General features: G+C 36.1%; 1 protein-coding gene across 2 annotated transcripts; it reads left to right on the top strand.

Moving 5' to 3' along the window:
* Window positions 1-1,599: 1,599 nt before the first annotated feature.
* LOC118815655 (E3 ubiquitin-protein ligase KEG-like) lies at window positions 1,600-12,921 on the top strand. 2 transcript variants are annotated; one of them, XM_036581918.1, is made up of 16 exons: window positions 1,600-1,732; window positions 2,673-3,101; window positions 3,505-3,606; window positions 3,725-3,820; window positions 4,078-4,179; window positions 4,312-4,407; window positions 5,601-5,702; window positions 5,861-5,956; window positions 7,351-7,452; window positions 7,611-7,706; window positions 8,167-8,268; window positions 8,403-8,492; window positions 9,588-9,689; window positions 11,457-11,552; window positions 11,951-12,058; window positions 12,562-12,921. In XM_036581918.1, exons 1-16 carry the CDS (start codon window positions 1,714-1,716, stop codon window positions 12,636-12,638), a joined length of 1,815 nt encoding a protein of 604 aa, XP_036437811.1. In that variant the 5' UTR covers window positions 1,600-1,713; the 3' UTR covers window positions 12,639-12,921. The 2 variants fall into 2 exon arrangements, with proteins under 2 accessions (XP_036437811.1, XP_036437812.1); XM_036581919.1 differs by lacking the exons at window positions 5,601-5,702; window positions 5,861-5,956.
* The last annotated feature ends 1,472 nt before the right edge of the window (window positions 12,922-14,393 follow it).

The following is a 14,393-nucleotide window of genomic DNA, read 5'->3' as shown; positions in this document are numbered from 1 at the left end:
TCTGTATAGTACCACAATTATAACATTACTCCAGTTCTTTAAAATTGTTCGTATTTAAGATCCAATTTCGGAATTATATGGTGCTTAGCCATGCTGGTATCAACATTAGCATATCCAGGGACCTGAAGTGGGAGAGGAACATGCTGTTCATAGCCAGGAGAGCACAGCAGAGAATATTCTTCGTAAGACAGCTAAAGACATTTAACCTGCCACAGATGATCCAGTTCTAAACAGCAATTATAGAACCAATCTTCACATTATCCATTACAATCTGGTTTGGTTCCTCCCCCTCACAAGAACAAGCCAAACTCCAGTGCATAATCAAGACTGTGAAGAGGATCATTGGATGTAGTTTGCCCACACTTCAGGACATCTACAACAGCAGGGTGACAAAGCATGACTCCTCTTATCCTGGACATCACCTCTTCTAGCCACTTCTCTTTTGTAGAAGATTCAGGGCCATGAAAACCAGCACAACCAGACATGCTAACAGCTTTTTCCCCAGAGCCATAATGCTCATTAGCCGCAGTGGACACTTCACACTTTGAACTTAAACTAAACCATCCAATCTCCTTACTGTATTACAAGAACTCCTCTGTAACAAAATGCTATTTGCACAACTGTACAGATGTTAAATTCCCACAAATATTCATATCATTCATATTCTGCATATGATGGTTAAAGTATTTCACCAGACCTTCATATGTATAGATATTATTATCTGCATATGTACAGATATTTACTCTTCTCTTTAGCTCCTCCATGGCTTTTCATTATTCATTATACTTTATTCTATTTATTGTATTTTCGATTTAATGTTTCCTTAGCTAAATACGTGTTAACAGTCTGTTTGCTTGTCTGGTCTGTTTATTATGTCAGCAAGACAAATTCCTTGTCTATGTAACACACTGGGCGAAATAAAGTAATTCTGATTCAGATTTTGTTTCAGCAGAAAAAAAAAAAACATATCTGTTGGCCCGTAATGTGGATGTTGGGAAGGTCACAGATCTCTCCTGTTTGCCAGAACGCTGACTGTCACAATGAAGGCCAGAAAAAGAAATAAAGTAGGGTGCATCTCACTTCCCTAAAGCACAACCACAAAGACTTATTAACTGACCTTAAAGTACCAATGTATTTTTAGATAAAACATTCTGATACTTTGGGGTACAACAGCTGCACCGCACACTGTTAGAAATAAAGGTTCTGTGCAGGTACATTTTTCATTCATCAAGGTACAAACAATGCAAATGTCCCCTTAAAGGTACAACAGTGGGTTTAAGGTCCAGTTGTGTACCTTTAATAAGGTTGTCCCAGGGAAAAGTACATATATAATTTCAATGGATTATGGTATAATTATGTTTCTTGACCAAAGGTACTGAGATGTACCTTTGAGGGTACCACCCCAGTGACAAGTGGGGCACTTTTGACAGTTTACTACCTCTTTTTCTGAGTGTTGGGATACTGGCCAGGTGACTTGTGCAATTCTAGAAATTTTTTTTTTCAGAGATGTCATCACTCACACGCTTCCAGTTCTTGCTCCTTAATGCCTTTCTGTTCTTTGTAAGGTCAATGCCCTGAAACCACATATTTTGCAAGATCAACAAATAAAACGAATAAAAGTGGATGTAAGCAATAGTAACACACAGTCACACTGAGAGCTTTATTTCACTCAGCTACATTCAAGACAGCAAGACTTACCGGACCAAAGTCATCATGGAACGTGAGAGGCCAGGTGCAGTATATTCACACACACACAACCTCTTTCTTTTTCTCATTCTTCTGTATTTCCACAGCATTATGTCACTGTAGCTGCACTCCTAAAATTAGTATTAATTAATAACACACTTTCTTGTTTGTTCTTCTTTGCTATAATTTGTATATAATTTGTATATAATTTGAGTTTAAAAAAAAATTAGCATTAATGATGTAATCAGAAACATTTACCCCCACATACGCCTCTGACATTATTATTTCTTATTATTAGACATTTTTAGCTTAATTCTTTATTGATTCTCAATAACACAATTTTCCTCATTTTGACCACCACGAAGATGAGATGTATTATATTAGCTTCATGCTAACTGTAGTGTATATTTACTGTTCCACCATCCTTAATACTATCAGACACAATAAACTGAAGCCTGTAAGAAATATTTGAGCAATTTCACTTTTATGAGGAAATTTTACTATGAATTATCGATGTACACAAATATGCAAATAGCTCCCCTATGTAAAGAATCTTCAGATTGCTAAGAATGAGGGAGAGTTAGTTAGTGAGTTAGAAGCCCAGCCCATGAGCTGCTTCACATGCTTGTTTGAAATTAACGCAAACGCCAGGATGAATTTAGGTCAGGATAGACTTCGTTGTTTTATCACATAAACATATGAGGGCCTTGCCCAAAGATCCAACTTTGTTCTGTGAAAATCTATTTAATAACCTCTGTGCTATGGGAAACTGAATAATTCATAACTTCTCAATAGCCAGCCCTATGATGCATCATACAGACCCATCATACAGTAAAGTACTGTATCAATATCTGCAGCACACACCTACATATGTTTAGAATGCATTATAAATTCTGTGGTGTTGGCCTTATTACTTCTTCCAATTGATCAAGCATCTGAAAAACTGATACATTTGAAAATTCTTACATTTATGAATTTCTTTATAGTTTCAGTAATCACAACTGCATGGGGCAGATGCTACAAAGTGACCGGAGTGTGTCTGGGCCTGATGTGTGTTCTCCTGCTGCCTGCCATCACAGCGATGCATGTCACGTTGGAGAAAGATCAGCCACAGACCAGTGACAACAGCAAGATGACTGAGAAAGACCAGTTAGAGCAGTTAAAGACCAGTTATGAGAAACTGAAGATAGAGAGAGACCAGTTACAAGCCAGTTACAATGAACTAATCATAAAAAGAGACCAGTTACAGACCAGTTACAATGACCTTGTGACAGAGAGAGATCAGTTACAGGACAAAGTGAAGGAAATAACTGAAGAGAAGGACAAACTGGAAGTCCATTTCATCCTCACAAGAATCCTGTTGAACCAGCTAAAGAAGGAGAAAGAAGAACTTCAAAAGAGCCCCACTGATCCTGGTGAGTAAATACCAGTTTTTAAAGAGACAAATGGCTCTCCAAAAATCATAATGGAAGAAAAAATTGTAAATAAACTACATTTCAGAATATGATTTTTTCATTAATGTAGAACAATATTTATAACTCCTAATCCTGGACTAGCAATGCCCTGAAATATATATATATATATATATATATATATATATATATATATATATATATATATATATATATATATATATATATATCTCCTCACCTCCTCACCTCAACACCTCGATTCCTCACAATGACAAGAGTAAAAATGATAATTTAAGTTATATTTTGACAGAACTCCTTAGACAGCAAATTAACTCTCACGATTATTAGAAATACTGTGATATTTGTTTCTTTACTGAAATCTGTATTTCCTCTGTCCATGTTATAGGACATTTCAAGGTTGGAGACCGGGTCAGGGTGAAAGCCTCTGTTACTACTCCACAATACAAGTGGGGAAGTGCATCTCACAAGAGTGTTGGTGTGGTTACAGGCAAGAACATTTACTTTCATTTGCACAGTCATGTATGCAACTGTTAACTATCAATTGTGACTTGCAGTCCTATTGAATATTCATATATCCATCACACTAAATCTGTCTTGCTCTGTAGCGGTTGATGACGAAAGTATGATGGTGGATTTTCCTGAGCATAAATCTTGGAAGGCTGCAGTTTCTGAAATGGAACTGGCTCCCAGTACTGATTCAGGTAAGACTGACTATTATGGTGACACCCGGTGGTGGAACTCTATTTTTGTTACTCCCTTAAATTGTTTCACAGACTAAATGTGGGTTTCTGCTGCATCCTCACCTTGAAATACATCAGGGGTCTACTGACCTTTTTTACTCCAAGGATTGAGGGAAAATGGTCAGATTAAATTAGTTTAAAATTAGCTCCTGTAATCATATGAAATGTTGTGATATTTTTTTCCTTACAATGAAAACAATATTGCTTCTCTGGTACAGGATGCATCAGGGTTGGAGACCGGGTCAGAGTGAAAGCTTCTGTAAGTTCTCCAAAACATGGATGGGGAGATGTCTCTCACAAGAGTGTTGGTGTGGTTACAGGCAAGAACATTTACAGTCAATTAAACTGTAAAAAATACATTTTTATATTAAGTAATCATATGTTAATTAAAACTAAACTTGTAACAACTGTACATGGTTGAACAGTGACATTTTTCCCCACTACCTCTGCAGCTCTGGAAGGTGAAAGTTTGACTGTAGAATTTCCTGAGCAAAAATCTTGGAAAGGTTTAGTTTCTGAAATGGAACTGACTTCCAGTGCTGACTCAGGTAAGTTTGAATATTACAGTGACACTACAAGAAAGCATGCACTGGTTATGGCAATGGTTCACAAACCAGCCCTTGGTGCCAATCAAGACAGTGCACATTTTTTGCTTTAGCCTTTACTACACTTTGAAATTTAGCTGCTTTCAGGTGCAACCATTGCTATTTGAGCATTTCATTGCAATTGAGCACACAGCTTGTATATTCTCCATGGAAAAGCACTGTCATTAGAATGGCTCACCATGCCCAGTGCCAAAAACATGTATACTTGTTGTCATCCTTAACATTAAAGTCACTGTAACAACTCCTAACGACTTCATACAGGCTGGGCGATAAACCATCACGATCATGATTTATTAAAACGTTCTGCTAAAATATTAGAAGTGAAGGTTAAATCAGAGAACTTATAGGGAGGAGATTTAACACTCTGTAATGTCTTCTGAGTTTCTCAAACACTAGAGGGCGCTCCTGAGTGAGTCCAAAATCAATGGGTTAAGGTGGAGCAGTTGAGCAAAATCATAGTTAATAAATGATTAAACATTTCAAGATAAAAAGAATACATTCATTTCCTAAACACAGAACAGCATAAAACATTTAGGAGTTTAAAACAGCACCTTATGTACATCAATGACATCAGTGAGACTGAACAACCAATGAGCTGCTCCGCTCACCAACCAATCAGCACTCAGTAACAGTAATGCTAGCACAAAATCCATTTGTTTTATTTTTATATTTTATTATATATAAGTTTTATTTGCTTTTTTAGTGAAATACATTCTTCTACTTTCTAAAATTTGAAGGAAGGTTCAGGGCAATTTATTAGAAACTATTTTAACTCTTCCGTTTTAGCCTTTTAGCTCCTTTCACCCCCATTCACTGAAGACTTGCTTGCGGGTGCACTCTGGCGTTTTGCGGTCATGTTTTTATTTAATGGGGGAAATAGAAAGAGGCCAGGCTCCTCATAAACCATCTCTGGTTACATGCTGCAAGAAGTGGGCATGTGTTAGTGTAACCTACCAACAAATTCTGACACAGCATGTCATTCTGTTCACATGCGACACTGTACCATTTTCAATAACAATAGGTATGAATGGACACAGACTGGGAAATGGCTGCTGAGAATATGCAAGAATATGTTATCTCAGCAGATTAATGGTGTTTCCTTAATGAAATCAATATTTTCTCTAACCATGTTCTAGGATACTTCAGGGTTGGAGACCGGGTCAGGGTGAAAGCCTCTGTAAGTTCTCCAAAATATGAGTGGGGAGATGCCTCTCACAAGAGTGTTGGTGTAGTTACAGGCAAGAACATTTACAGACATTTATACAGTCATTTACACTGAGACTTATGCAACTGGAAAAATGTAACTGTTACTCACAGTTCTTCATAAAGTAATCACATCAGTTGCATGTGTAACAAATCTAAATGGTAAACAGTGCCCTTTTCTCTGCCTCTTCAGCTATTGATGGTGAAAAAATGACTGTGGATTTTCCTGAGCATAAATCTTGGAAGGCTGCAGTTTCTGAAATGGAACTGGCTCCCAGTGCTGACTCAGGTAAGACTGACTTTTATCATGACATCATAAAATTGAATGAACTGCTTGTAGGATTATTGGGCTTCAGAAATCAAATTTACACTGTAATGCCCTTACCGTGAATGCATAGTGAATCAGCCAAGATGTGTTTGGTGTGTGAAGTTTACTAGTTTTGCACTTGAGCCACATGGCTAGCATGTAATGAAAGCTTATTTTCACCTGGAGTTGAGAAGGTGACTTGAAAAATGTATTCTGGTACAGATTACTGTTTGTTAAAAATGTCATTTGTAACACAATCCAAAAGAAAACAATTACCTTTGCTTTCAGATTACTTGTGTGACACTCCAGAACTGATCAGTTGCTCACAGATGGAATTAGAAAAAGAGGCTTTACTGATTGAAACACCATCCACACTCATAGTCAAAATACAGGCAGTGGTCAGATCCAAAACAATCCAAAAAGACAAACATAACCCAAAGGCAGACAAAATCCAACAGGGCAAAGACAAAAGGCAGGGTAGAAAATCCAGAAAAACAAGTAGCAAATACAAGAAAAACCACTCAGCAGCTCACAAGAAAGTAATACCTCACAAAGACCTAACTAAAGCCCAGGCTTTAAATACTAACTATCATAGGTCACATAAACAAGGAAGACAGGTGAAACATATCAATACTCTGGTCAAGCAGAACGCTGATAGGTTGTGGAGCTAGAGTCAGCAGTCACGTGATCCCCAAGGGAGTTCTGGGAGTTGGAGTTTTCAGGTAGATCGGATCCAGATGGATGTGTTGACAACTTGTCTATTGACTTGTAATTTAATTAAATACCAGAGAAAATCAGTTTTAGCAGGATGACCTCCTAACACAAGATAAACAGAAATACATTCAGAAATATATTCTGTGCTTAATGTGTGAATGTGTACATCAATTTAGACCTTTCAGTCAATACGAGTCTGACAGATATGGCTGTGTACTATTGTTCTCAGTCTGGTTCCTTTTCTGTGCCATGTGGAATGTTCTTAATCTCAGTTAGATTTTTAATGTTACTTACATCATTCCAACTATAATACAGACCTACATCATCCCCAACAGTAACAGCAGGAAAAGTCTACTGTTTCTTTCTATGACTCATTTAAAAGCATGAGTACATTCAAAACACCATACAAAATTCATTTCTGTACTTAGGAAATCTGTTAAAGGAAACCGCTTTAGCAAGATTTTTGCATAAAGCACAATATTATTCTACCAAACCAAAAAACACTGGAGTTCTCCTTTAGTAACAATCAACAATCTTCAATTTTACATCCACATGATGTATCTGGGCTTGCCCAGTCCATTTTCCTAAACAGGCTACAGTGGCTTTTCCAAATTCAAATTGAGTAATAGCTGCAGGTATAATTAAAATGTGGTGTATTACAGGATACTTCAGGATTGGAGACCGGGTCAGGGTGAAAGCCTCTGTTAGTTCTCCAAAATATGAGTGGGGAAGTGCTTCTCACAAGAGTGTTGGTGTGGTAACAGGCAAGAACATTTACAGACATTTGCACAGTGATTTATGCAGTGATTTACACAACTGGAAAAAGTTAACTGTTATTCACAGTTCTTCATAAAGTAATCACATCAGTTGCATGTGTAACAAATCTAAATGGTAAACAGTGCCCTTTTCTCTGCCTCTTCAGCTATTAATGGTGAAAAAATGACTGTGGATTTTCCTGAGCATAAATCTTGGAAGGCTGCAGTTTCTGATATGGAACTGGCTCCCAGTGCTGACTCAGGTAAGACTGACTATTAATGAACAAGTAATGAACGCTTATAGTCACCTGCTGCAAACTACGTTCCTAATTCATTACGCACTTGTCTCAAATTACATCACATTGGTAGCTAATTTCAAATGCACTTGTTTATCTGGTGTCTGATGCTCTATGACAGTCTATAACTATATGCGTGTCCGGTGTTGGGAGGGTTTCTTAAAAATTGATTGATTACGAGTTTGTAACCTAAATAAAAGAATTAGTAATGTATTCTGCTTCCTTTACTTTAAGATTACTTCTCTTTTTAAAGTCATCTAATTAATACAAGACAATTTCAGCAGGACGAGACATTCCAGGTGTGACACTTAAAAACAGGGCTGAAGCATCCTTTTGTTTTTATGCAGCAAAAATCCATAAAATTTTACCAATAAATATCCATCAGACTGCCTCTTTCACTGACTTGACTCTTCTAACCATGTTATAGGATACTTCAGGGTTGGAGACCGGGTCAGGGTGAATGCCTCTGTAAGTTCTCCAAAATATGGATGGGGAGATGTATCTCACACAAGTGTTGGTGTGGTTACAGGTAAGAACATTTAAAGTCATTTATACAGTCATTTATATAGCTGTAAACAAGGAACTGTGACAGATTATCATGAATTATCATGTCAACTAAATACATAATATGTGCACATGGTCATTTTTTCTCTGCACCTGCAGCCGTTGATGGTGAAAAAATGACTGTGGATTTTCCTGAGCATAAATCTTGGACAGCCGCAGCTTCTGAAATGGAACTGGTTCCCAAAGCTGGTAAGCTTGATAGAGTTTTCACAGAAGATTACAAGGTCTTCTCATAAAATGTCTCAAAAATATCTTATTATTTATACAAGAGGTGTTAGTTGAAGATGATGCCTGAAGATTCACTGGGTAAATCAAACTAATTCAGATATCTAAATCCTTTATATATATATATATATATATATATACATATATATATATATATATATATATATATATATATATATATATATATATATATATATATGCTATATTTGTGCTTTGTGAGCATTGCTGTAAAGTGGAAATTTTATTTTCCCATTTGTTGAATTTTAGTAAAGTATTAAAAGTACTGAAACTGATTTTAAATATTGTGCAGCAACCCTGCTTTGACTAATAGGGTGACATCATGATAATCAATGGGGTCAGATATCAATCTGATGATGATTTTCACAATTGTCCTCTTAACCTGAATGTGGTTGATCAGCCAAAGCATGTTTGCTGTCTGAAGTTTACTTATGTTTGCACTTTACCTGTAAGGCGCACAAGCAGTGGTACTGTTAGCATCAGGCAGACTGTATGCCTAAATTATTGCATACTTGCAAACCACATCACATTGGTATATGCTGTATATAACTATAGACTGTATGAAGTATTCAGACAATTGTTTTTTGTTATTTAATTTACCTCTAGTGCATATATCCACATTACACATAATGTCTCTTGACTTTGTACATATATACAAACAAAAATATGTATTCATAAACATTTGGTATGGAAAAAAGGCACTATTCAGGCACTATTTTAAAATATACATATATGTAAAGGTATGTGGTTTGAACAGGTGGCTATTACATTCCAATACTTGTTAGCTACATTAGCCTTGAAACTCCAGTACTAAACCAAAAAAAGCTAACTTTGGACAACAAACATGTCTTGGCTGATCAACTACATTTAGGGAAAATGTCTATTTGACATTTATCTATTTGAAATACACACAATAACAAATGAACTCATTATTTTCTGAAAAATATTAAGCAAGTTAATATATGAACTGTTGTTTTTATTTGAAAAATGTTATTATTTGTCTCTTTAATTAAATCAACACTTCTTCTGACCATGTTATAGAGACATTCAGAGTCGGAGACCGGGTCAGGGTGAAAGCCTCGGTTAGTACTCCAAAATACAAGTGGGGAAGTGTCTCTCACAAGAGTGTTGGCGTGGTTACAGGCAAGAACATTTACAGTCACTTATACAGTAAATGACTCAAATTAGGTTACCATATCCAGTCATCCACATAATTATTGGCACCCTTGGTAAAGATGAGTAAAAAAAAAGATCATGAAAAAATCTGAAAAAAATTGTGGTTAATTAGCTCAGTCTCACCCTGAAAATACAAAACACACGTCACAATTATTGGCACCCCAAGCAATTCTTATGAATTCTTACTTAAATTGCACTTTTTTAAGAGTCCACCTAACAGCAGCAGCACTTTGCAGGCACTAGGGGGTTCTCAAGCACGCCCAGAAAATCGCTCAGTACCCCCATTAGCACCCCCTGAAACATATGGATTGACTCTTAAGGGGTGATCAATGACTTCCGGTTTTAGTGTAGTATAAATATGAGGTGCCACAGAGGCCCCGTTTACACTTGGTATTAACATGTGTCCTGGATGAACCAATCATAAGTGGACAGTGCTAAGTACAGATGTGAATGGCGTATAATGTGTCCTGGAGACACAATGTGATCTGATTACTCAAGCCACCTTTAGAGGTGGTCAGGGATGCATATGACTACATAACAAATACAGTGTGAACACTAAAGAGTCTTGATGTGTGACAGAGACAAAAGCAACTACTGTAGCTTCCTTTTTCGCCTCCTCTACCCTATGTTTACAAGTTGCATTAGCTGTTCATGTGGTCTAAAAATTTTTAAATGCCCTTTCATTACACAAACACGGACTTGTGGTACATTTTTGTCTGACAACAAATGTGTCTGTGGATGCATTCCAGACACACGAAATGCCAGGTGTGAAGGGCTGCACCTCTAGCTGTCCATTTATGATCAGATTACTCGAGACGGATGTTAATACAAAGTGTGAACAGGACCATAGTCAGTCATCCACAGGGAGAAGCTTAGAGGATCCACAAATTAAATAAGATAAAAGATTGTTGACCTTCATAAACCTAGAAATGGCTACAAAAAAGCTACATGTCTGAAATGCCTATATGCTTGATTAGGGCAATGAGTCAAGAGTGGTCTCAGACTCCTTGCTTTGTGTTAATCAATATCATCACGTATTATAGGAGACAACTCAATACTCTCAGTAAAGGGAGGTGGCACAAAGTACTAAATGCATAGTCGCTATTAATTATGATGCATGATTTTGTTAAAAGTATGTATTTTTGATAAGGGTTTTTGTTTTCTCTAAATTAAAGGTTAGGTTTTTTCTCATATTTTTATTGTTAATGTAACGGAACAATAGGCTCCAGCACCCCCGTGACTCAGAAGGATAAGCAGTTTAGAAGATGTGTGTGTGTGTGTGTAACGGGACAGACTTAGTCAGATGCTCGTGGTTAAAAGGTGAAAAAGAGGCTTTACTTGTTTGACCACAATCAAAGTAAGGCAAAGTTCAGATCCAGAATGAGCTAACTGGAAATAATCACACAATCAAATGCACAGATGAAATACATCAATAGTCAGGTGAAGCTGATAGGCGGAACTGGGTGGCCTAGACATCACATGATCACCCAGGGGGTTCTGAGAATTGGAGTCCTGAAAGTCATGGGTGGAGAATAAGTGACAGTAAGATTGAGCTAATTAACCATAAAGACCTTTTTTCCTCATCTTAACCAAGGGTGCCAAAGATTATGGATCTGACTCTACATGGTTACTCAAAACAAATTATATTTTACAACTGTAGTTTTGGAGCTGAATAAATGGTGCTAAGTCTGTATCAACTGTACATGGTAAATTGTTTTTTTTCTCTTTCTGTAGAGGTTGATGGTGAAAGTTTGACTGTTGATTTTCCTGAGCATAAATCTTGGAATGGTATAGTATCTGAAATGGAGCTGGCTCCCAGTGCTGACTCAGGTAAGACTGACTGTTATGCTGACTCTATGATATTAAATAGACTGGTTCAGTTAGACTGTATAAATAGTATAAATTGCAATAGTATTTAATATGTTGAAACACTGGTACTGAAAAGTTATGTTTTTATGTCTTGCTTAACTGTTAACCTATTGGCATGAATATAGAAATGAATATAGAATTCTAAGATTATTAGACAGCTTTTGTTTTCTAGCCTTCTGGAAGTCTATATTCACCATAGATCTTTAGATCATTTGAAGTCTGAGTAATAGTGCACTGTAGTTTTCACCATCATGAATAAGATTTTTGTTGAATCGAGAACTCTGTAGATTTAAGCTTGGAGACAGTCTGAATGAATATGGAGTATATTATAATGATTATAATTTTTCTTTTTCCGCCAGAATTCTGTAAATTCAAGCCTGGAGATAAAGTACGAGTGAAAGCCTCAGTAGAAACTCCAAAATATGAATGGGGATCCGCCAGTCATAAGAGTGTGGGCACGATCAAAGGCAAGTTTTATTTTATTCCATATAAATATATAACTGTTTGAAATAAAGTGTATTTCTTCAGAATGCTAAACTCTTTCTATCATAGTATGCTTTTAGGTTGTACATGTAAACCACATCTATGTTACATCCTAGCACTGTAGTGTACAATATAAATAAGCAAGTTTTTACCACAGATATTGAGCATAAAATCAGTAGTTATCATTCTGACCATACTAGCCAAAGTTACCTGTATGTCTAAACCTAAGAGGAAGGAAACTGGAAAGCACTGACATGCAGAAACTCATCACTACCCACAATGTTCATACACAAAAATAAAATAGGCCCAGGCAAGTTATGAATTTATATGATCAAGTCTTGTCATAACATAGGAACAACAGCGCTCATAAAGCTTTACTCATGTATCATAATAAAACACAACATAGTTTTTAAAACTGGGATAAATGTGTCTTGCGGAAAATGTTGGACTTTTTCATTAATACATTTTTCTTTTAATTTCTAATTAGTTCTGAAAATGGTGGTGGACTTCCCTGAGCATTCTGGTTGGACTGCAGATCCCTCAGAAATGGAACTGGCTCCATAACAAGCAAATAAAGAAGACCAGATTACAGAGTGAATCTCCACAACAAAAAATATTACCTAATTCAAAATTATTTGCAAGTGAATCAATCAAACTGTGCATGAACTGTAATCTGAATGCTGTCAGTAAAATCATTATATCCTTAATAATATCATTATCTGATTTTGTGCCTCACGAATGCTTGAACATTAATCAATCGTATTTGAGTAAGATTTGTCTGTTTTACCATCTCACTTATAATCAATGGGACAGTCCTGATTCTTTACAATAAAACATTTTACATGCCTCTTTTGCCAAAAATAATTATTCTTCCTAACTATGAGCCTCAACACATGTTGACTTAAATGTTTGCATTAAAAAATGTTGGTATTTATGTATCTGGCTCTTGCTTTCACATTGCTATATTGATATATTGGCAAGTGAATTCATCTTAAATCTAGTCAAGATATCTAAAAATTGCTCATTTTGAGATTGTTGTATGCTTATAAGATCATTTAACTTATTACATATTTCTTTATTTTGTTTGTTTTAAGTGATTTGAAGCGATTTAGTCAATTACTTCACTATATTAGCAGATAATTTTGCTTTTTTGAAGCATGTTTCTTACAACAAGCAAAAGGAGCCTTTACAGTGAAATCATTTGACTTACTAAAATCAACTTACTGAAACAAGTTAAACTTATTAAAACAAGTAAGAAATGTCTGTGAATAAGTTAAATCTTATAATAAGTTTACAACAAACAGAAAATAAAAAGTATGAGATATATTGTCTAGATTTAAGACAATTTTTCTTGCCAAGATACATTTTTTGCACTGCAGATCTTGGTGTAGGTTTTCCTTGAGTTTTCAGTATTCAGTGGAGGAGCGACAACTTACTTCTAATTAAAAAATAAAACCTTACTTAACACGAAACAGACAACAGTTAGACACCAAGAATGAGAGAAGAGGTACAATCTTTTATTAAAGGTTAAGTCTTCACAAACACAAGCATTAATCTGAGTTGCCTCGGCTGCAACTAAATCACACCAAGACATACATCAGTTTTTGTACACCTCTGGGCAAAGGAGGGGTTCACCTCTCTCTTTCTTTGCCCTTTTCATTTTATTCATCTCTGCATAATTTGGGAACTATTAATTCTTAAAATCATATTTGGCTACCAATAGGTGCTGATTTACATATTAATTTTTTGACCATGTCCAGCTTTGTCTGAAAAAGGACTACATCATATTTTGGGTATTTTCCAGAACTTTAGCTTAAGAAGTGCCTCTTATTTCCTGATCAAGTGATGGGCTCATAAACTATATTCTATATATAGAACTGTTTATTTATTGGCTGAATTTATATTGGTCAACTGTTTTCACAATGCCTCGCTAAAGCTGAGCTACATGATACTCTTTTCTAACAACTTGCTGAGGCTAGAGTTATTTCCTTCAATTGGCCTAATTGTCCACCACTTCTTACTACATGGAGTATAAAAGCTCACAAAACTCTTTAAAGAACAGTAAAGAAAAAGAAAAACGCATTCATCTGAAAAAAAAAATGGCATTCAGACCGCTTTACATATTTATTGATTAACCAGGGAAAGAACATAGTCGGCACAAAGCTAGATGGAGACCACGACTGAGCCCAGACCACACACACTGAGGCATCACAGAAAAATGAGGCATAACCAGGAAGCATCACTAAACAATACAAAAGCTCTTTATTGTCAACCTCACAAGATTGAATGCTGGGTGGTTAGCATAACACATGATGGCTT

This window comes from Colossoma macropomum, unplaced genomic scaffold (genome assembly GCF_904425465.1).
Source record: "Colossoma macropomum unplaced genomic scaffold, Colossoma_macropomum, whole genome shotgun sequence".
NCBI classification, from domain to species: domain Eukaryota; kingdom Metazoa; phylum Chordata; class Actinopteri; order Characiformes; family Serrasalmidae; genus Colossoma; species Colossoma macropomum.
This window is presented reverse-complemented; position numbering and strand designations above follow the sequence as displayed.